This window comes from Amphiura filiformis, chromosome 3 (genome assembly GCF_039555335.1).
Source record: "Amphiura filiformis chromosome 3, Afil_fr2py, whole genome shotgun sequence".
In the NCBI taxonomy this organism is placed as follows: domain Eukaryota; kingdom Metazoa; phylum Echinodermata; class Ophiuroidea; order Amphilepidida; family Amphiuridae; genus Amphiura; species Amphiura filiformis.
The window spans coordinates 60,398,167-60,422,634 of NC_092630.1; the positions used below are offsets into that span (position 1 = coordinate 60,398,167).

Here is a 24,468-nt window from a genome sequence, read left to right on the forward strand (position 1 = left end):
AATGACCCACGTTTGCGTATAATTTATTACCATGCAAACAAGCCTGCGTAATCACCGCGAGTAAGCCAGCGTACTTGTTCATCGCGGCATGCTATAACAGTGAACAAAAGAAATATTTTAAACAAAAAATATATGTTATTTTCAAAGCAAATTCTAAAATGGCGGTAATGAATGACATAACAACTATGCATCATTTGTTTAACAGTCATTGCATGAAATCATTGGGGCTTGTTTCGGAAATTTATCTCGGTCCAAAACAAACCATTTTGATTTCCCTTAATGACCTCAAAACAGATATCATGCAGTTATTATTGTCCAATCCATACATATATTGAGTTGGTTTTACACTTCGTCTTATAAAATATAATATATAAATGAAACACATATATGTCTCTTTTACACATAAAAGAATCATGCTGCAAGTTAAAAATAAAAAACTTCACAATTTGTATGACAACATTATCAATTACAAAATCGGATACCAAGGATAACATCAAGTTAAAACCATGTGTAATACAGAGCTATTCAAGTGGCGATGTTTTTGTTATCAGCCTGGAATTGCACCTGTATTTCTTCAATATACAAGTGAATGAGCGGACTTGAAAAAACATTGGGCTATTCCAGTTGAAATCAACACTACCCCTGTGGAAGATTTAGCTAAAATTGGGTAACTTTCATTTGAAATACTCACTCCAGCTGTGGAAGATAGATGTAAAGCAATAATACAGTGAGAGTATGGGTTTCAAAATGATTAACCCTGACCAATTACATTTGAAAACATACTCCCCCTGTAGAAGATATTTCCAAAATCTTCCACAGGGGTAGTGTGGATTTTAACTGGAATAGCCCATTTCACAGGACTGCAGCTGCAGCCTGTCCAATTCCAATTAAGCACACCATGTAAAGGTGAAATCCCTACTCTGTATATGGACAGCTATACCAAGGAATTCAACATGAGAATGTGTATATCCACCATGTTAGTATGTCAGCTATGGAGAGGAAAAGAATGTACCTCTCATTTGTTTCAGGCACACCTACAATCAACGAAAAAAAGTCTTGGAACGCTTATGTATAAATAACGGAAAACTGTCACCCCTCTCCCCGTGCAATGTTGAGAAATACCAATGTCTTCAGCGGTTTCCCAATGTGTTCTAACATTGATTGATGGGGAGGGGGAGGGTAAATCATTGTTGTAGATGTCATGCTTGTTCCCAGGCAAAATATACGTCATTTCCATGATCATATGAAATTCTGCACGGAATTTCGACAGAGTGTACCAAGCGTTCCAAGGACTTTTTTCGTAGATTGTAGTAAACTTTGGTTTCAGTTTTTGAAATTCCTTGTTTCATGAAAGCTGTGTAAATTATTATAGTGTTCTTTTACAATGTTTACTTTCTCGATAACACGTTAAGCATTTACATTCACATTCCTTTTTAATGCTTTTTACTTGCCTGATAATGATTTCTTTGCCCCTTGCTGAAACCTGCCAATAGGTACACATTTCAGCCTCCATGCATGACAATACAATACAGGTTTTTCAATAGTGTTACACATACAATTTCACATCATATAGATCCTTTTACTACCACTTGGTCCTGGAACTTGAGGTCCCAAATCAATCCATATTTAAAAGTGCTTATGTGACCGGATCAAGCAAATGGAACAAAATCTCAAACTTTCCATTTAAAAAATATGGTACTAGATTAAAATAGCATTTTGTTTTTGCCAAATTTGATTTTGACCGAATGTTTTGGAAAAGAAATGTTTTCACAATATGTCGGCAAAAGATTTCTGTGATTTTTTACGGGTCATTTAACCTCTTCCAGAAAAAAAGAAAGAAAAGAAGCCAAACTGACTGACCCTACCTGGCCAGTCTGTCCAATCACAGAACAGGGGTTTTGTTTTCGTTGCTTGATTTGGTCACATAAATACACAGCTCTGAGTAAATGTAGCACTTCACAAAAGCACTTTTGATATCATCCGGTATTCAACATTGTTGAGGTCTGCCTACTTAGTACTGAAGTAGTTGTTTAACATCGGCCATGTTACATATCTTCGCTATCAATGTACGGAACAGCTTGGTTGGATTCCGTAAGACTGTTCTGTGGTGATAGTAGGCCTGTATGGTGGCACAGTGGGATGACCCACACGGTGATATCATCTCCTGAGCCCGATTTGCCCTCTTTGGTTCTCCAGCCGTTATCTTTAAGCACCCCTCGTGCTGCCATGGCAAGTTCCTGAGCTGCTGATGCATATCTGAGGAGGAGAGAAGAAAAAGAAAGGAATGGTTAATCAATATTCGGGCAACCTACTTGGGATAGTGTAGATGTGCATTAAGTGTTGTGACAACATATCAACCATTTTGGCTGCCCCACATTTGTAGTCTATTTGTGATGGCCACCCCACATTTTTCAACCTTGCTGCAGTTCAGTTATGTTATACTGATTTACCTTTTGTAGTCTCCTGGAGGGAAACTTTCCAGTACTTCATGACAAATCTCAGTAACGGCTTCACTGCTGAGAATATCCCATAAACCATCGGAACCCATCACCAACACATCATTCTCTGAATGGTCGTATTCAAATATATTGTAGATTTTCACCTGACGGAGGAAACACACACAGTAATGATACATTAGTGAAATTTTAACTTCCTTAGAAGATCTTCAGAACACTGAATTATGGGAAGAAGTGATCATGCAGTGGCCAGAAGAAGCGCTATAGGAATTAGGAAATGCTGGCTCTTTAAGTTTGATCAGCTCGTAATAAGCGGGCCTTGTAACATCACAGATTAATATAAATATACTTTCTTTCGAGAACTGTCTTGCAACAACTCGTTAGAAGTATCTTGAATTATTAATTAGAGTCCTATACTTTGCCTACTTTATTTAACTCACACAATACAGACTAGACAGATCAACTATATCACTCTTAATTAATGTGGATCTATTTTTCGGCGTAACATTATGAGCTGATCAAAGTATACATCACTCATGATGCCACTCGTGATAGATCGCTTCATCGCATTAGTTGCTTTTGCCAGGATTTGGCTGTTCCATCTCACGCTCTCAAATAGAATGTAAGAGAATCAATAGTAATTCACTTAGGATCATTCTGATCCATCTCGCACCCTCAAATAGAAGTTAAGAGAATCAATAGCAATTCTGGTATCATTCTGCTCAGTATTTTTGTCCTTGTGTATCACAGACTCGTCAAAGCAAAGATTCGACTCATTAGTCATATGCCTACTCAACCGGCTACCTACTACTTGTTTGTCATGGTCATCATTAGATTTTGATGGATGATTCAATAAGAAGTAAAAAAAATTATGCAACTGGCTCCGCATCTGGGGAATGATCGCATAGTGAGCATGTTATTTGTTAAGCGTGTTACAGTGTATGGGTATTGTACCGCCCTCATGTTGCGATATAGTTTGCGTGCAGAAGAGAAGTCCTCATCTTAGAAGTGCGCATTAATGCGAATCTTGCCTCCCGTGTGGAATAGGTTTTTTTTTAGCATTTTGCTGAAGGGGTAGATTCAATTTTTTACACCTTTTCGTAATGTGTGTGTGTAGGGGGGGGGGGTGCAGAACAAACAATTTCACCCCCTTTTTTTATATTAGTAAATGCTATCATTTACTACTGACTGGTACCCTTACCAGCTACAGCCCTAAATCCCACAAAACATTTCTATAATGACAAGGGTAATTTTTGTCATCTATCTTCTAAGATCTAAGATGAAAATATGGGGCATTTCTATGTGAAATCATGGAATATATGAACACGTACGTTTCAAGATTTTGTATGTGTTGAAGGGGTACAAGTGTGAAAGTGTGTGAACGCGTATATATGCATGCTATTTGTGTGTTAAAGAAAATCCTGGTGTGGAGTCACTCAATATCATCTCAATGTAACTATATTGGGACTATAGTACCACTATAGGTAATAGTAAAGGTGCATGTATTAAATCTGTATGATATTACATGCATCAATCATTACTACAATCACTTTGTGTATATAGCTTCACAAGGAGCGCAGTAATTAATTTTCATCAAATTTGTGTGATGTAGTAAAAACGGTAAGTGGAATCGAGGATTTGCATCGTTAACTTTCAGTGACTCAATCATCTGCGATGCACATTGAAAGACTACCGAGTCAACATCTTTGTTTCTATATAGCTTTACAATGGAAGCATCTGTTGATAATTATTTGTAACTATTAACATATTGGAAGTTGAGTTAACTGTCCTCCTTATGTGTCTTTGGCCCAATTGATTTCATGCAGGATATTCAAATTATCAATGCCTGGATTATGAAATCATGATAATATTGTATGTATACTATTACTATGTCCAAATGTAGGTACCATATTGCCTGTAATAGCACTCCCCTCTCATATATGCCCCCATCAATTTTTCAATGAAAAGGTGATCGAAATGCATTCATAACCTCATTAATATACGCGATGTGTTTAATCCAATCACAGATAATAACTTTTAAATACACGGACGCAAATGCAGGTTATTGAAAAAGTATAATGACCGCGTCTTGTGACGTAGCTAAAAGTATGCTCTACAATGACGGCGTTACGTGACGTGTTATGCATTTGAAAAATTTACATGGGCGCTGGCTGCCATATTTGGACATTGCTAGTGTGATTGGTTGTTAGCGGTATTTCCTTGCTCAGCTGCTCGATTTTTTACAGGGAAAACAAAACTTACAGTTAAAATTGTATTTTGTTTTCAAATTTAAAAGAAGAAAATATGACGTTAATTTAAAAAGTGAAAAGTGACAGTTATGAATGAGGTTAATGACTTTGCATCAGTTACTTTTCGGGTATTGCGCCCCTCAGAGTATTCCTCGGTCCCAAATCACAATTTTTAAATATTTCATAATACCTTCAAAACAACTGATGCGCAGTCATTAACCTCTAAAAATGTCTATGCCATATCTTGGGAGTAAGCTTAAAACTGGCATCAGTACTGGCCGCCACAATCACTAAATTACATGGACAAAACCTATTCTAACTTAAACTTCCATCCATGACAGAATTTCATTAAGTATATCACATTCTTGCTTAAAATGCACTTACAGATGTAAATTTGGTAGTATTTACCGCAATAATATGACATCAGTAAAACAAACCCCAAGAAATCTGTAATTAACTCCGTGGACACTACTGGTCATCTAACAGCATTTCTGATTGGTTGATAACTTGAAATGCTCATTTCAATTGCCAATTATGACTAGGCTTTAAACTATTTATGGTCAAATTTGCATTTGCTTATTAATACCCTCCTTTATTGGTTCAAAATTGGACACGATATTCATTTTGGCCAATCGGCAGGTAGTTCTCATGGGGTTAACATACCTCAGGAGCAGGTGTAAGGAATGGTTTGATAAATATATCTGTGCCATGAACCTTTAATTCATGGTCACCAAAGCCTCTAGTTACACCGATAGTAGCCAGCATTCTCGCTCTTTTGCCTTCACCGTATACTAAAGGAAATTTTAAGTCATTTTCTGTGATTTCTTTGTATGCCCTGTAAAAATAAAAGAAAAAAGATTACTGTTAGCATTTTAAAAGAGCTCAAAAACTCTTCTACAATTTATGCACTTATTACAGTTAGTACTTTCCATAAAACAAAGAACTACATCATCACTTCATGTTTGTCCTTGTCATCATCATCATCATCTTCATCATCACATCAGTATAAAACCATTGATCATCATCACATCAGTACAAGATAAAGCATTTCATCATCACTATTTTCATGCAGAATCATCATCATCAATCATCATGATCAACTTTGCCACTACCACATCACTGCCCACAACTCTGCTCTCCCCACTATCTTTATCCTCCTTATTGTCCTGATTATCAACTTCCCCACTGCCACATTACTGCCCACAACTCTGCTATTCCCACCATCCTCACCCTCCTCATTGTCTTCATTATCAACTTTGCCCCTGCCACACCACTATCCACAACTCTATTTCCACCATCCTCCTCCTCCTCCCCCTCCTTATCAACTTTGCCACTGCTCCTCCTCCTCCTCCTCATCATCCTCATCCTCATCATCCTCATCATCAGCATCTTCATCCTCCTCCTCATCATCATCCTCATTCTCATCATCCTCATCTTCATCATCATCATCATCATCCTCATCATCCTCATCCTCATCCTCATCATCATCATCCTCATCATCCTCATCATCATCATCATCATCATCATCATCATCATCATCATCATCATCATCATCATCATCATCATTCATCATCATCATCATCATCATCATCATCATCATCATCATCATCATCATCATCGTCATCAGTTGAAATATATAAACACTTTAATTCTTACCATCCCACCATGTTGCCATCCCTATACAAAAGTTTCTTGCCTATATCCTTGCGTTGAACTCTCTTTTGGAATTCTAGGTGTGTGAACTCATCACTGAGTAACTGTGGATGAAGCTCAGCTATATGTTGTAATCTCCGCCTTTCTAGCACTGGTGTGAAGTCAGTTGACATTGCTATGTAATCTTTGCCTTTCACTATGATTGCTCTGTGACAGTAAATAAAACAAAATAAAGTTAAAAGACTTATACTTATCAGTGATTTACTAAATCAGAAAATCTTAAAAATCATTGAAAATCAGACTTTTGCACATCACCAAATAATTTCTCTTGAGGGCTCTGCAGTTTTTTTATATTGCAAATACTACGACACACCTATAAATCAATATTAAAAACCAAAACAATTGGACAGATTTTGTGAAAAATCTGTGCCAGGTATTAAACATAGGCTTAAACCGCCAAGATTTGACAAAGATTCTGGGGTTTTATTCACATTTTTAGTGTATTTCTCAAGCCGCCAGCTTCTAGGTAAAACCACAAGTGGTGCTATTCTGAAAATGGGGAGAACAAAGTTTATAGTCTTTGCAGTTGTTTGTTTGCCTTTCATGAAAACATCACTTTGGAAAATTGAGCCACTTCTTAAGGTAGATGGAGCCATTTGAATGGAGCCCATTTTGTATACAAAGTATAGGGAAATTCATTAATTGTGCACCCAAAACAGTTAATTCAGGTGTCCTAACATACCTTGCAAGTAAAAAGACAGAACACAATCTACATGTAATAAAGGCAAAAGGTCACATTTCAGTCATTGGTGGTGGAGTCTGTCTGCACAGACACTTGTAGCTACACACAACTGAATGGAGCTTTGTATTATCAATACTGTCGGGTTTTTTTACCTTTATGCCAATTCTTTTTTTTCATTTGAAGAATCACCTATGACAACTTTAATGACTTATCCTTCACTTTTAATCCATCCCTAAAAATTAAATATTTTTACACCTTTGCTGGATAGCTGCTAGCACATTTGAGTGGAAGAAAGCAAAATTTGACAATTCCAGTTGAAACCCATAACACCTAGTGGCGTAGCCAGTGGTGGGGGGGCAGGGGCCAGTGTCCCGCTCATGATGGCCGTTGGTTCATGTCAGGCCGTCGGTAGACTATTTTTTACCGTGCTTAAAAAAGGGTAAAAATGTAAACTTGTTCATTTGTTTTAGGTTCGTAGTGCCTTTTGTTCCTCACTTTTTCAAACCATTGAAAAAAAAATTGGGTCTACAATTCTAAACATCCGTCTGTAAAAAATATTTCCGTCGGTACATTTTCAAGTTGTGCCCCTCCGGTTCCGAAATCCTGGCTACGCCACTGATAACACCCCTAACAGAAGAATGCAAGGGAGTGCAAATTTTAAATGGAGTTGCCTAACTGGGTGATTCCATTTAAAACTTACACTCCGTGTGTGGGAGATTAAAATCATGTCTTCCATAGGGGGTGTATGGAAAGAACTAAGAAATAAGTCGCCCTCTGAACATGTCGTCATAACATTGTAAGGTTTCGTTTTGTACCAATAAAACTAACTTTGAAATAATTATATGACTGTTTACTAAGTGGTGTGTGAAAATGAGAGATTTCCATGACGTCAGGGCTGAATGAGCCTAAATTGAAGGCAAAACTGCCCTTTTCAACAGTCACAAAGTAGGTCTATGCTTGTCACAAAAGTTGATTCATGGCTTGTTACTAATGGAAAACCCCATGTGTTTGAGTGCAGTTTAAAATCCTCACCAAGTGAACATTTACTGTAATGTGTATCGATTCTTGATCATTCAGCCATGCAAATCCCCTTGGTGCAGAGTTCAGCACAGTGAGTTGTAAGATGGCCAGTTCCATTCCTTGTCCCTATACGCCTCGCAAGCATAAGTTAACAAGCATAGGCGTACTTTGTGACTTTTGTCTTCAATTTGGGTTCATTCAGCCATGAAGTCATGGACATCTTTCATTTTCACAAAACACTTAGTAAACAATCATATAATTATTTCTAAGTAAGGGACCGTTCAGAAATACTTTGGTGGGGGGCTGGGCACTTGGAATTTTTGGAGTCAAAACTTTTTTGACCGCCTCCAGAGAACCGAAAACTTTTGACCCCCTCTTTAGACATAAAAACTTTTTGACCCCCCCTTTCCAAGAGGTTAAAAACAGTCTGGGGAGGGGCTACTCCATTTGTGCAAACTCAGTCACAATTATAGGCCTGAAAGTTCAAGATGTTTTTCACATGCTGTGACTTGTATGAAGTTTAATTTCAATTTATGCATTCTAATTTTTGTTTCATTCTCAGTAATCAAATAAATAAAAGTAACACAAAAAAGCGAAATTGACAGTGGCGTAGCTAGGGCTTGTGGCACCCAGAGCTAAGGATAGGTGTCGCTCCCGATTCTTGAAATAATTATTGCGCCCGGAGCACAAATAGGGCCTACCGCTAATTAAGTTTGGTTATAATGAAAGAATATCGGTCTTAAATTGATCTTTCAAATGACTTTGTCCTGAAATTTGGACTTTCATCGCTTAGAGTTGCGCAGAATCGATGCTGAATTGGTCAATTTGGCGCCCCCTAAGAGTGGCGCACAGGGCACATGCCCCCACCTGCCCCCGTCGCTATCCATTGGAAATTCAGAGCAACATCTGGGCACATACTCAAGATTTTTAATACTTAGGACTTGTTTATCAGGGGCGGAGCCAGCTTTCTTGGTCGGGGGGCAAAATAGAAATTTCGGGGCAAAGACAAAAAATCCTGGTTGCATCATTTTGACCCGGTATTATCAGTGGGATACATACATAATCACCCTTTTCTTATAGCGACTGTAGAATACATGTAAAGTCTTTGAGATTCCAAAAAGGCTTTAACCGGACACCGGTAATGAGCGCCAAAAATGTATTTTACACTATTTTGGGCCATAATCGTGGTAAAAAAAGGGCTTTATTGGTACATATGCGTGCAAAAATTTTGTATGCTCTTGTTCTTTTGGTATTTTTTTGTTTAAAACTTTTTTGACCCCCCCTCCTTTAGTAACCAAAACTTTTTGGTCCCCCCCTTTGTGCAACTCAAAACTTTTTGTGCCCCCCCCCCACTTTGCCCAGTCCCCCACCAAAGTATTTATGAACGGTCCCTAAGTTTTATTGGTACTAAGTTTTACTTTACAATGTTATGACTAAATTTTCAGAGGGGGACTTATTTCTTTTGATGTGTTTAGCCCATTGTCTTTTCTTACTGATTGGTTTCAGAAAGCATTTATTTTCATTGTACATTTGTAGATATTCTGCATTCCTACAATGATATATGGTATGTTAATAAGAATGACTCTGTACACACACATTAATCATGAAATTATGTGTGTGTGAAAATAATATCAAATTATACTAGCACCAGCAGTGAAAATTTAGCAGTTGATAGCTATGCTGCAATGTCTGTTCATGTCATTATGCAGTATTTGTAATGCAAAATAGTGAGTTATTTATAGTAATTTAGTTATAAATGCTCTTCTTTTTGGATAAAAAAAAAAGAATGTACATATTCTATAAACGTAGGATAATTAATTTGGGACTATCCACTTCTTTTTGAAAGATTTTACAGCCTGTTATGTGTGCACCTTACATAATGCCCTGGAAGATAACCTGAAACTGTCGCATATTATTATTTAACAGATCGGTTTCAGTCATGATATCCACTAGCAACATATAATTGAGATAGACTGCTTTATGCCATGATTTCATCCGGGGGATGTGCGTTTGAGAAGGGCTGATGCATTTCAAGATCTCGGTTATAAAGACAGGTTGCAAAATCTTAACAATTGGTTTGGAAGGATGTTTTTATAATTTTTAAAAACATCTGCAAAATGTGCACATTTTTCAATATTTTACATCAAAACTATAGCAACATTTTTCCAAATATTTTGAACAAAGCTTATCTTTTGGTCAGACACCACTTACTATTCATATATTCTGTGTATCCTTTTTATTAAATTTGGCTGCACATCCCCATCCAAATCAAAATCAACTAGAATAAATGCAACTGTTGGCGGAAAGAAGAAGGAAAAACAGCGCAAAACCAAAATTAAAATCAACTGGAGCAGATGCAATTGTTGGCGGAAAGAAGAAAGAAGAAGAAAACAAAAACAGCGCAAATACCCCAGGAGATTTCATGCATATATAAACAATTCCTACACTCTAATCACAGACTACATCCAAATGGTTGACTTAGGCTAAATTGATGTACAGGTGATTTACTAGTAGTCCTAATGTATATAAGGCAAAGAAAATATTATTTCAGTGATCGTAAGTGCATCGTCTATAAATTATAAAGTGTTGAAATATTTCAGAAATAATTCTGTGCACTATTAAGTTAACACACAATACTAAGAGCATTTTCTGCAATTACAGAATGCTGTGGGCATGTTTTGACTAGATTTATCATGTGGGGGCAAAAGTACACTGATCAATATTCTTTGTTTAGCAAAATGAGACACACAATTTGCAAAATAAACTGCGTTTATGCTTGTGAGTAATCTAATTAAATTATAGCTTATCATGCATTGATAATTTATTTAAACAAAAATAAAATCATTTATGTTCTAGAGTATTAAGCAAACTAGATAGTGTTCTGTTTATACATCGGATGGCGGCTATATAAAGTACATAAAACTAAAAAATCACATAAAAGGAAGCAAAGGGTCAGAAAGATTTTAACTTTGTTAGCCAAAATGATTACATTTCTCCTGTATCTACATGCTGCAACTTTTTAACAATTGTGATTCTTACAATGAGCGGTTGTTTCCCGGGGGTCGCATGATATAAATCAGAGATCCTGGAGAAAAGAATGATCATCATGTCATTGAAAATGTTTTTGTCCATTTGAAGTCATAATGTATGATCTTTTAAAATTTGATTAAAAACAATTTTTTTTTTTTTTTTTTTTTGGGGGAGCATATTTGTAATGTTTACACATGTCCCATTTACACATGAAATCCACCATATTTGTTGTGTTTATATGACAACAGAGCAATTTTGAATTAATGCTGTAAATTAAATCCCCCATAGATCTCCATGTTAAAGCTGAGTAACCTGATTGACAGCCTCATCCCCCCACTTTACCCCATCAAAATACAGACTTTGGTATCAGGTGAAAGCTCATATTTTTGTCATTAACATATTGAAATTAGGCGTTCCAAATTGGTAAATTGCCAGAGAAATCATCAAAAACTGTCGAACTAATCTCAACTGTGGTATACCACGTTTGAGACTAATTCAACAGATTTCGATGACATCTTCGGAAATACACAGATTTGGAACTCTTAATTTCAATATGTTAATGAGAAGAATAGGATCTATCATTTGATATCAATTTATTACATGATCATGATGAGTATCATTAAGAAAAACACTGTAGACTACCAGCATAAATGTCAGTAGTTCCATTTAGGAATTTGTCACATTTACATGTACTTTTTGCATGAATGTTTGAAAGGGACGACATTTTATGTTATACGTGTCACGATCGTTGTTGCTGCAAGCGTGTACCCGATGGTCCAACAAAGATTTTCTTTCCTTTTAAATTGCGGAAACAAGTGAAATAGTGAAATAAAATCCATAAAATAGAGCAGAAAAAAAAAGCTCAATTCATTCAAAAAAGCTCAATTTCGCGAAAGAAACAATGTCTAGAGTACACAGCCACGTTAAGAGGTGTATGTTATCAAAATGAGAATAAAAGCTCCCAAGATATAAATAGGTTCATTTTCCATAGTGGAGAAGTATTTTTGGATGGGTTGTGCAGCCCAAATTTCAAAACCCTACTGAACAGGGTAATTGCAAAACTGGCCATTAAAAAATGTGAACGAATGTTAGGACTTGATAGACAAACAATCTTAATTTTTATTTTAGTTGTTGTTGTTGTTACTAGTTTAAACAAAGGATAGGATTCATTATAAACCAGACTACAAGTACCATATTTGTTCCATTAACCCCCCCTGGCGCTTAACAAATTTTAGTCATTTTAGTTGCATTATATTCATCCATCATTATGTTTCAGACCATGATCCAGATTTGCATCTAGGCAGTTCATAATATCAGTTTGCTTGTTGTGGTGGGCGCTTATAGAGGCAGGCGGTTAATGGAATGAATTTGGCACTTAGCTTATTAAGCTACTTGTTTGATTATTTCAACAGGAGAATATAAAGTAGATGACCTTATGGGTATTGGACTAGTAGACTAATGAAAATAGACAGTCAACACAGGCTAGTGGATTTCACAGATCTACATTCGCTTAAAACGCTGGTACACGACTCAGTAATGCACCAATTGGCAATGGATGATGAATAAGCTATTCAGTTCAAATCCATACACCCCTGTGGAAGACACAACCTTAATCTCCCACACAGGGAGTGTGAATTTCAAACGAGGTTACCTGACTGGGTGACTCCATTTGAAATCTACACCCCCTGTATGGAAAATTAAAATCATGACTTACGGGGGTGTATGGATTTCAACTGGAACTGCCCAATACATGAAGCTGTATAGTGGACCAATGTGGAAATTAGATGAATGGGAGTGGATGGTGTAGCAATAAACTAATTTCCCTCATTTATCTAAGCAGCACACAGCTTCCTTTGGCATTAGCCTTGACCAAATTAGGGTTGGGGAACGGGTATACACCCCTAATGCCAAACTTGTTTAATGAGGTAAATATGCAAAACTTCCTCAATTGTAACATATCCTACAGAACGTGAAAACAATATCAATGGTAAATTCTTAGTATCAGCACAAAGAGGCAAGCTTGACATGTTGATGATAAAATCATCATAATCATGTCTATAAGGTGACAAAAAAAAAAACAAATCTTGTTTTATGTGTGGACATACTTCAAGTAGGATATGTTGGTCTGGATTTTTTTTCTCACTGGAGGCTAAAATTACCCTAAAATATCACTGAAAGCTTCAAAAATCTGGGAAAAATTTGAGACTTAACTCTGAAAATCAATAAATTTTGGCCAAAAAATGGCTGATTTTACATGATTTAAGCAAAATTTAAAAAATAATTCTCACAAAATGCTAAATCTGGGTCACCGGGCCTGTAAAACAGGGTTTCATTTTGTTGCTCTAGTTATATGAATTTGTTAATTTACTCATTAACAGAGTGGTGGACAAGAATACAATGTACTTGTAAGTGAGTAAATGGACTTGACAGACCTTCACCAGTGTTAGTTTGGAAATCACAATTTGCAGTTTTTACTTTCATTTATTATAACTTTCCTAAAGTGCATATAATTATATTTTATCTAAATTTGAGAGAAATATGGAAGAAATCCAAACCATTTTTGGTGGAGCAGGAGGGAGGGGGGTACGTGGCAGCGGGTGCGAGTGTGTGTGTGGGGGTAGAAATGGAGAAATCCAAGGAGGGGGTGCCATGTTGAAATATTCAGGGTCATGCTGCCCAAATGGATCCATTTTTCAAACGACAATCATTTGACATGGGGGCATACTTTTCACATAAAATCCCTAGACATGGGTCCATATTTTGAAAAATTATCCAAAAACTGGCATGATGGGGGTAGATTTTTACAAAAAAAACACCTAGACATGGGTCCATATTTTCAAAAAGATCAGCCTAAAATGGCAAGATTTAGCCATTTCTTGAATAACCATTGAAGGTTGGTGGAAGTAGCGGCACAACCTGTCAAAACAAAATCACATTTTACCATTTACCACTTCTTACCTTGAGTCACCAGCATTGGATATATAAAGCTTTCCCATTATGAATAATGCTACTAGTGCTGTACATCCACCAGATATATGATGTTGGGTTTTTCTCTGGCTATCAGCTGATCCTGGAAAACAAATACTTTCAATATTCATGACAGATATACATATAAGGGGGAAAACCCTCCCCATTGGAGTATTAAGTTATATACAGGGATAGCGTGAACTCAAAAATGTAAAGGGTCCAATTGATTTTGACTGGGCCCTGCAAAACCCAAATTTAAGGGGTCCAATGAGAATTTTAAGGGGTCAGTTGATTTGGGAACGCTCTATTCGGAAGATTTTTTTTGTCATAATTAATTCAATTTTTGTATCGACAATGACAAAATTTTATTATGAGCTACTCTGCAAAGGATTTACACAATTTAAGCTTCCGTGCATCATAAAAGTTAAGGGGTCCATGTAGTTTTGATCGGACACGCTGGTCAATTTCAACTTGCAATTTATGGGGTCCAAACTGTCCAAAACAAAAAGGGGTCCCAAGATGCAGAGACCATAAGAATCGACCCCCTGGTTATATCGGTTGGTCTGGGTCACTGTTTTGGAAGGCCATAACTCAGGAAACTTGTAAATCAAACCTTCAAATAGAAATTTACATCAAAAAGTAGCGCACTAACAGTCTACACATTTTTACACATTGTTTGTTTCAAAATCCCAATACTGTTGTCATGACAATCCTTTGAATTGAAAAATGCTAATTCCTAAATTACATTCATGTCAAATGCAACATGAAATTAAATTTTCTATGCCAAATGTAATATGGCATTTTCTGCAAGAGTGGTTATGGATAACGAGGTACTCTGCCAAGAAAAGCAAACATTTCAATGGATTTAAGCATTGAGGGTCCCTGGGTTTAGGTGCAACTTTGGGTGTGAATATTATTTATTCACCTGACCATGTTACCTTACAGGTAATTTATGGGTTTATTGAAGAAAATGAGGTTCTACAAACTTGCAGAATAAAATTAAGTCTGCCAATTTTAGGAGCAGGTACATAAACATAAATAGTAGATTTAAAAAAGGATTTTGAGCAGTGGCGGTGCTGCTGGGGGTGGACCCCCCCTCCATATTTTTCTTCCCCCAGTTGCCCCCCCCCCCCCTCCACCGAGGCAAAAACTCAAAAATCACACAAATTTCCACTTTTTGCAGTAATTTTGTGCAAAATCGGTTGATATTTTGCCCCCCCAAAAAGAATGCCTGGTGCTGCCATTGATTTTGAGGACATGGCATCTCTGGAACTAAAATGGGGCTTTGTTTTTGCTCTCTTTGGCAAAAATATCCAAATGTTTCTCAGAAATAAGGTCTTAGATCACAAATTTGGGGGGCATTTAGAGGAAAATTTTGCCAAAAGTCTCTGGGAGCTTGATATGGGCTTCAAATAAGGGTCTCTAGAATGGAAATAGAGATTCAAAGGGGTGGGGGGTCTTGAAGGTGGCACTTACCCGTAGATACATACAAAGGGAATGTTATTTTGTGATGGGTTTTATAGACTGCATTTATACACATTGTATGCGACTATCCACCACAAATGGGACAAAGTCTGCAATTTGAGATATTACTCTGGCAAATCTTTACTGGAAAGGTAGTAAAACTCTAATTGGGAAATCTTTTGTTTTGTTTTCGCTGAAATGTATACTGTTTCGAACCTTGCTTTGACAACATTCCAGTCTATTTATGATCATTTGTCACATATTATTTTACTTACAATATCAAGAAAAGCTGTCTCTAAAGCACCTTGAATGAGACTCTCCACACAAACATCTCTCTGTGAAAAACGGCCATTTGTGAGGCGTTTGTCATCTTTTCTCGTAAAAGTCCTTTGTTACGCCCGTGCACTGTGTATTAATAGTTCATAGACACTGTCCAATTTGTCCAGAATATGATAGTGTAAGTTATTAACAGCCATCAGAGAGGATCCTGTGCCGGCATGGCCATCAAATATGGCAAAGTATGTCATGGGAATATCGTCTGGGTCCTGTATGCAGCGGACAAAATGGAAAAGAGATTTCATCGAGTAACTTGGAGGAATCAATATAATGCATGGCTGGATTAGTGTATCTTGATTGATTTTGAAACCCATCTCATGGCTATTTTACCAGACTTGAGAATATATTGCCTGTTTGTTCACAATTTATGTAGAAATGCGATGTATGGATACACATGTCATGTGATATGCTTTTTAGTGCTCTTAAATACTTGACATTCAATGAGCAAAGCGTACACATATTTTTGCAGAAAGTAGTAAGATACGTCGACCTTTACTCACATGCTGTAACATTAAATTGAAAAAGAGTGTTCACAATTGGCGTAAAAAGGCCATGTATGGATATGCACATGACATGAGATATCCTTTTCAGTGCTCTAAAATACTTGACATTCACAGAGCACGGCACACATATTATTCTTGCAAAGTAGTAGATAAGTCCACCTTTATTCATGTATAGTATTATACCATTAAATTTAACAAATTACCGGAACTGTGACCACTCACATCATTGACAGGTTGGCCTTTGCGGGCAAATTGCTTTTCAAGATGTGGATGAAATCGTGCATGATAAAATAAAACATATAAAAAGAAATCATGACTTTTTTCGCTTATAAAATCTGAATGCTGTGATCGATTTTAACAAGTGATGGCTCAGAATACAGCTGATAAAATAAAAATATGAAAAAAATTATCTCAAATTTAATTTGTTTCCCCAGCAAAGTCCACCTTTCTGATGTGATTGGTCCGACGATGAACAAACAAGATAAAATCACCAAATATATTACGAATATATTATTTTAAAATCTGAATAAAATGGGTATGACATGAGATAGGTTTTGGGAGATATGGCAGACATATCGACTGCTCAGTGCCAGAAGTGGGTTAGTATAATAGCTGCCCTGTGAACATTTGATAATTTACACAGAATATATAGTTCTCATCTACACATGGCAGCTATTGCACTTACCCACTTCTAGCACTGATCAGTCGATATGATAGGTCAGCTGCACAGAGTGAAAATACAAAGTGAATCAATATGATATTTGGTACCTGTCAGTTTCTCAGCCGGCCAAAATCGATAGATCAGATCCACTCAAGTGAAATAACCTGAATAATGTAATGAGTCTTCTATTTTTATTTTCTGGTCATTTCAACAGGATTCCAAGTTGGATGCTGAGGGCACAAACTGAAAATGGATGAAAGAGATCAGGAGCTTACTGCAAGAGGGGTGTACTCCCTACACCAATGAAGAAGTGGGGGACACATTGAACGTTTTTATTTAAACTCCTTTTCACCCACATACTGTATTTTTGTATCAATTTTGCTATCACTAAATGACCCCCTTTTCATTGAATTCGGAACAATTTTTCTCAAATTCAAATTGAAAACTGATGGGTACCAATCATTTTAGACTTTTAGTAAACTTTTACATATGTGACCATCCACCACAACTGAGCCCGGATGTCGCCAGTGCCACTATTCAGTCCCAGAACAACGCCAAATATGGATTAAAAGACCTTTGACCTTGGATGTACAACAGCATGTTATGATCTAATGGGAAACTGTGCACATCAACAAACACCATTTCTATCAAAAAGGCAACGTCCGATATAATTTGAAACCACATAAATTACTAGAGTTGGTTCTTCTCTTGGATTTGGACCAAGCTTTAGAATATCGAATGTTGCGTTTTGAAATAAAACAAACCAGAAATTTATCACCCATTGTAAAAGATATGGAACATGTACCGAATACATGTACATACATTGGCTGACCTTGTGGATTTCCTGGCCCAGCCATGCTAACCACATAAGGAGATTATACGATTAACCTAGTGCAGCTATTGTCATAGCAGGGTATTATTATGTAATACTCCTGATCCATATTTGGCGTTCTCTTGGACTGCTATTGAGATATGCTCCATTGAACTTAACAATAAACAATAGGAAACAAAGGATTTATTGACTGTTTTATTGATTTTTCACTACTTAAATGTCAAGTACTATAGACATGATTTACATCATTTTAAAGCTAATTTCAAGCGGAATATTTTGGTTGAATATCTCAAAAAGGATGATTGGCGACTTCAGGGCTCAGTTGTGCTGGATGGTCACATATGATACATGTACAGTCTTTTGGATTTACAGGTTTTTTACATAGTTGAAGCGTAGTAACATGTATTTTGTAATTCCACACTGCAACATAAATACCCAGCAAACCCCAAACGTTTTACAAAAAAGTTTTTATTGTCAGGTTAGAGTGTAAAATGTTTTAGCAACATTCCAAAAACATTTTTGAAAACTTAAAAAGTTTTAAAAAATTAAAAATTGACAAAACATTTTTAAAAAAATGTTACAATAACATTTTGACAAATTTTTTTAAAGGTTGTTGTTAGTGTTTTTTCATATAAAACATTTAAAAAAAACGTTTTCATGAACTTTATATAACCCGACATTTAAATGTTATAAAAAATTGTTTAGAAAACCAAAGTATATTAATAACATTTTAAGAACATTTTTGTGTTTGCTGGGTATGGACAGAGATAATTTTGGAATGGGTGTGTGTGAACAATGTGAAATGTATGGCACTGATGTGGGATTTACAATCAGTATGTTTCTACTGATGTATGGGATTTACAATCAGTATGTTTCTACTGATGTTGTATGGCTTCCAGGTAATACAGAGTATTGGGAAACGGATTTAGTAGAAACATGTTGGGTTGACAATATAATCTATGGCAACATTACTGCTTACCACCTTTTCAGAAGGTGGTTTTTGTGGGTATAATATGGAGCGACATTTGTATTGCAGCAGACACGAATGGTTAGAATTTCATTGCACAGTTTAAGAATCAAATTTGATTCTCACAAAGGAATTTTATGAGAATCATTTGATTCTAACATGTACTGTGAAGACATTGACAATGTGCAAGAATCAAGTTTGGGAGCATCCCATTAGTCCAAAGGGTCATTAGTCTAAGAAGGATTAAGTTATGGATTAGAGCATTTTAGGGTTATGATTAAAGTCACATTTATGATTAAGGTTAAGTGTTAGGTTCATAATGATCGATATCCATATTAGTTTTTTGGACTAATGATCTTTAAGGCATTTTAGGGTTAGGATTAAACTTACAGTTAGGGTTAAGATTGAGATTACTGTTAGGTTAGGGTCAATGTTTGGATTAGGATTATGTTTAGGTAAAGATTATGGTTCATAATGACCCTTACTTTTAGTTAGTTGGACTAATGGACAAGTGACCTTTAGGGCATTTTAGAGTTAGGATTAAAGTTACAGTTAGGGCTAATATTAGGATTAGTGTTAGGTTAGGGTCAATGTTTGGATTAGGATTAGGTTTAGGTAAAGATAAGGGTTCATAACGACCCTTACCATTAATTTGTTGGACTAATGACCTTTAGGGCATTTAAGAGTTAGGATTAAAGTTACAGTTAGGGCTAAGATTAGGATTAGTGTTAGGTTAGGGTCTGTGTTCAGATTAGGGTTAGGTTTAGGTTAGGTAAAGATTATGGTTCATAATGACCCTTATTAGTTCTTCGGACTAATCACCTTCCAGACTAATGAGCTGCAACCTCAACTTTGAGCTACACAAATGTTTTTACAAGAATCTTTGCAATCAATACACAGATTCTCGTTGAAATTCTAACCCTGGAAACACGCAGGGGTGACAGTTGCCAGGTACCGATTTATTAAATTACATTACCCAAAACTTGTTTGCCATACAGACTTCTGGTTACAATTTACACCGTGCTAGCTGTGAGTTATTTCTCCTGATCGCTCTCTGTATGTAACATGCTGGGTGATTGTAAACATATCCCTATTACCTGTGTGTCAATATCTGGGAAATGGTGGGTGATAAATATATATAGATGTATATATAGATAATGCCGATTGCTCAGTACAGATATGGTGTGAATCTCTTACTTACACACCATATGTGCATGTCTGCCTCCTCACATCAATATGCAGTATTTAGAAGTGAATATCACAGCAGATACTCCTTTCTGACTTGGAGACAGGTGTTTTTGAATCAGTTCCCAAAGTAAATCGCTGTATTTACTCAATCACTTCAATATAATGTAAGAGAGTGAAAATCATTCTTAAAGAGGTGTGACAACCCGATCGATAGCCTTATCCCACTTTTCTCCATAAAAATTTTGGTATCAGAAGAAAGCTTAGATTTTTCTCATTACATAAGTAACCTTTAATGCCCGAGATATGTTTCGTTTCGATGGTGTGAACAAATATGTGGTGAATTGTGGTTACCACACCAGAGGTGTTTATGCTATCTATTCCTATGGAGGCAGTATGTCCCATTCAGACTCCACATCACAGTGCGATGCTTTTAAAACATTGCATCATTGCACGATGCTGCGATATTTTAAAAGCATGTGAGGTCTGCATCTCCTTTTATGGTCATTCTGCCGACCTTGATATTTCAGCAGCCAATCACAAGCATGCACGGATTGCAGCGCGATGCCAAATATTTCACCACCGAGCTTGTAAAAACCTGGCTCTCATATCAAAACCGTTGGAGCAAATTATACAACTCACAATTTTGTTTGATGGTAGCAATGGAAGATAGAAAACAGCACAAGAAAAGATTGGACTATGCTACTTTAAAAAGCCATTATGTGCATCATGAATGACCAAAGGATAGTTAGTCACATGGTTTTTGAAAAGAGTGATTTTTGACACTCTTTAAAATTTAGAGAGTACATTGTACCTCTACCCGTAAAAACATATCTGAAAGCAGAGGTCAAAATTTGCAGTGAAAGGGTTATTTTCCCCCAAATTTGATGAAAATAGTCTGTGTGAATAATATCTGTCAATGGCGAAAAGTACACAAGATTGCTACTTTCGTAGAATCTGTTTCAAATAGCCTTCGTAATCAAACAAGCATTTTGAACCCTGACTGATAGGTAGGTGTTTTTTCAATCAGTCTGCTTTCAACTTTAGTCTAAACCTAGCATCTACGAGAAAATAACATAGCTAATACTGTTTTTTACTTAGCAGACGGGTGCTTCTGAATGAGTTTGCTTTGAAAGTAACAATGCAATATCTACAAGTAAATAACATGGCAGGTACTGTATTTTACTCTTTGAATTAGTCTGTTTTCAAAGTAAAAATACAGTATCTACAAGAAACTAACATAACATCTTACTGCTTTTTTACTTGTTCCTTGTAAGGCATGTGCTTTTGTTAGTCTAAATTTTTCCAAATTCCAAAGTAAAACCTAACATCTACAAGTAAATAACATAGCATACACCGCATTTTACTTATGGCGCAGGTGGTTTTTTGAATCCATCTGCTTCCAAAGTAAAATGCATTCGGCCTATATCTACAAGTACAGAAAATAGCAGACACAACATTCTTACTTGATGAAGGCAGATATCTTGAGGGGTGATTTAGAAAAGTAATCAGTCGGCCCCAAAAGTAAAAAGCAGTAACTGCTAAACAGAAGAAAAGCAGATAGTGCATTTTGACTTGGTAGGGTAGATATCTTGGGGGTGATTTATCCATCCAATAAAAGTAGTTTGCTAATGATAACAAAGTACAATCATATTATCTAGCCACATGTGCGCAGTTTACCGATGAACAGGGTCTGGTGATTTGTGCATTTAAAAAAATTGCTCAGAAAAATAGAGGAAAATGGAATGAAAAAAAAAAAAAAAAGCAAATTTATGGGGGAGAAATGGGAATGGTGTGGAAAATGGCCATCATTTCATTTTCAGGAACAAAGTGGCAGTTATATATTAAAGTAGTTTTTAAAATACTACATGTAGTAAAATGATATATTTTGCTGAAATTCAGCATGATATATGTGAATTGCATGGACACAATTTTATGGAGCAAATCTAATTGCAGCGTTGATTATCATTTTGATGTAAAATGTATAATGAATGCTTATGATTATGTATTTCCTGATTTTTGGTATTATAGTCCTTGTTAATTTGTCTAAAAAATTGCATTCTTGTATAAATTTTGTTCTAAATGTAAAGGTGGCATCATTTCCAGCCATCAGGTCTATCGAATGTCTTCTGTATATTTTGTTAATTGTTATAATGTTAATGAATTATAGAGCGTGAAACAAAGTGGATACATATACATACAGTTTATCTTACCTTACACGCAAATTTGACATCACCATGCGGGATTTCGTACTGCAAAAATTTGTTGGGCCCTGCCTATAAGCATGAAGAGAGCAGACAGACATTTTACTCCTCATGTTCATCCTTTAAAAACCTGCAGGCAAGCTCTCTGCTGCTTAGTCCCATAAGACACATTCTGTTTTTCTTTAGTAATACGGGATGCTATCACACAAAATGGGTCATTTGTCGCCAAAATCAATTTTGAGGTATGGTTTTCTAAAATGGCCAGATCTTTTTTTCCTTGATTATTTTTAGCATTGTGAAAATGATATCTCATCAGGAACTGAGAACTATTAAAACCTAAATTATTAAGACTCATTCAGTAACTGTAATTTCAATTTTGATGGATTTTCAGGATATTAGCACAGGTAATTGGGCTACTAAAAAGTGGACATTTTCACGCTACATTTATTTTCGCGCTTTTCGTGTTCCAAGCTGCTACCGTGAAAATAACCCGGAAAATAACAATGCACGAACATATTCCTTTTGTGTTTAGGTCAATGTAAGGAAACTTAGAATCACAAATTTAAAAACAAGGGAAACAGTTCAAAATTGGCAAAGTGAGGAAAATAAATCGATGCAAAAATGTCCACTTTTACAGTATTCCATTAGACACTCCTCTGTGGAAGATGACACTGTCATTTCAATTCCAGTTGAACCATATGATCAGTGCACTGAGTGCAGTGCTTCACACTCAAGTAGTTAAAATCCCTAAATAAAGTGCAGGTTGAAATTTTGGGGTATTTTATGTTAAAACCCAGCTGAAAACTGTGAAAAATGATTTAAATCTAGTAAAAATTGTCCACAATTTGACCCTTTTGGGGAAATTTGCTTTAGAATTCCAAAATCATTTCCACTGTAACTGTTTTTGGATGAAAAATGTTACATAGTGAAAACTGTTGAGTTTAGTTTAGTTAAGTGTTTCAAAATCTTTTTTTTTTTGGGGTGGGGTGTAGTTTTCAAATGGAATAGCCCATTTGCCGATCTAACATTGCCTCCAATCAGAATGGAGCTTTGCAAATAATTCACCCCAATTGTTTGCAGGGTAAAATTATTCTAACAATGTTGCTGATTGGTCCAATTTATAATGAAAACTTCTTTTTGACCAACCGGCAGGTAGTTCTCATGGGGTTAAATGAAAAAATAAAAAATATGAAAATCAATTTTGTGCTACAAGTGACTCCTTTTGCTTCATTACATAACATAATGTGTTGGCCCACATCATAACGATGCTACAGTCTCATACCACACATAAAATGTGCAGTTTTACATGTAGTAACATAATGAAGTTTACGTTATACTCATTCAAATGAGACCCAAGTTTAGGTTGATCGTATATCATCGGGTATATCATGCATTCTTTATGAAGAAATAAGGTGTGAATCTTTATAATAGTTGACTGTTTCAAAAGTTTTTGAAAGAGATATACAGGGATATTCTGTACATTTTGTATACATACAAAATAATCTGTTTTAAAAAGAATTGTTTGGTCATAAACTCATAATGCTTTTTGATGAACCTGGGCAACTTTAATAAGTTTATCAGTTCGGTGGACCTATCGTTTGCTGGTGTACATCATGGTTTCTGAATTTAGCTTTGTTGCATACAGGAAGATTCTTGTCTCCAGCGACAAGAAACCTGCAAATATAAAAATTTCATCTTAACAAATGCGGGGGTGACAAACTATACAAATGTATGCCTTAGGCCAAAAAATATGTCTCTAAGCTGCCACATGAATTATATTTTATGCGGTGCGATTTGTGTCCGAGAAAATGCACTTCAATTTAATTTGTTTCACATCTTTGTTGTTAAAATTTTACGATGTTAACGCGGCTGTGTACTCTAGCCATTGTTTCTTTCTCAAAATTGAGTTTTTTGATATGTTTGTACCTTGTTATGTTTTTATAAATACAAGGAATGAAAATCCAGATTTGTAAACTCCAACTGCAATATTTTAAGGATTTTATTTCACTATTCCACTCGTGTTTGACATTGAAAAGGAAAGAAAATCTTTGTTGTACCAGCAAGGTACACGCGCGCAACAACTCATCGCGTTGCGTGTCGCGCAATTTGTTAACGCACAAATACGCTGACGCATACGCTGACGCTTATCTGCATGCGTGGCGCATCTTATGGAAACACCACGGAAGCACTGATTTCACA

At 36.1% G+C, this 24,468-nt stretch overlaps 1 protein-coding gene across 1 annotated transcript in view; it reads right to left on the reverse strand.

Moving 5' to 3' along the window:
* Positions 1 to 1,115: 1,115 nt before the first annotated feature.
* The window catches only part of LOC140148861 (protein phosphatase 1H-like), a 39,277-nt gene continuing 15,924 nt past the window's right edge, over positions 1,116 to 24,468 (reverse strand). The window contains 7 exon segments of the mRNA XM_072170949.1: positions 1,116 to 2,256; positions 2,451 to 2,602; positions 5,369 to 5,540; positions 6,362 to 6,565; positions 14,109 to 14,214; positions 15,841 to 16,126; positions 22,279 to 22,341. Coding sequence (XP_072027050.1) covers positions 2,046 to 2,256; positions 2,451 to 2,602; positions 5,369 to 5,540; positions 6,362 to 6,565; positions 14,109 to 14,214; positions 15,841 to 16,126; positions 22,279 to 22,341 — 1,194 coding nt within the window. The 3' untranslated portion in view covers positions 1,116 to 2,045.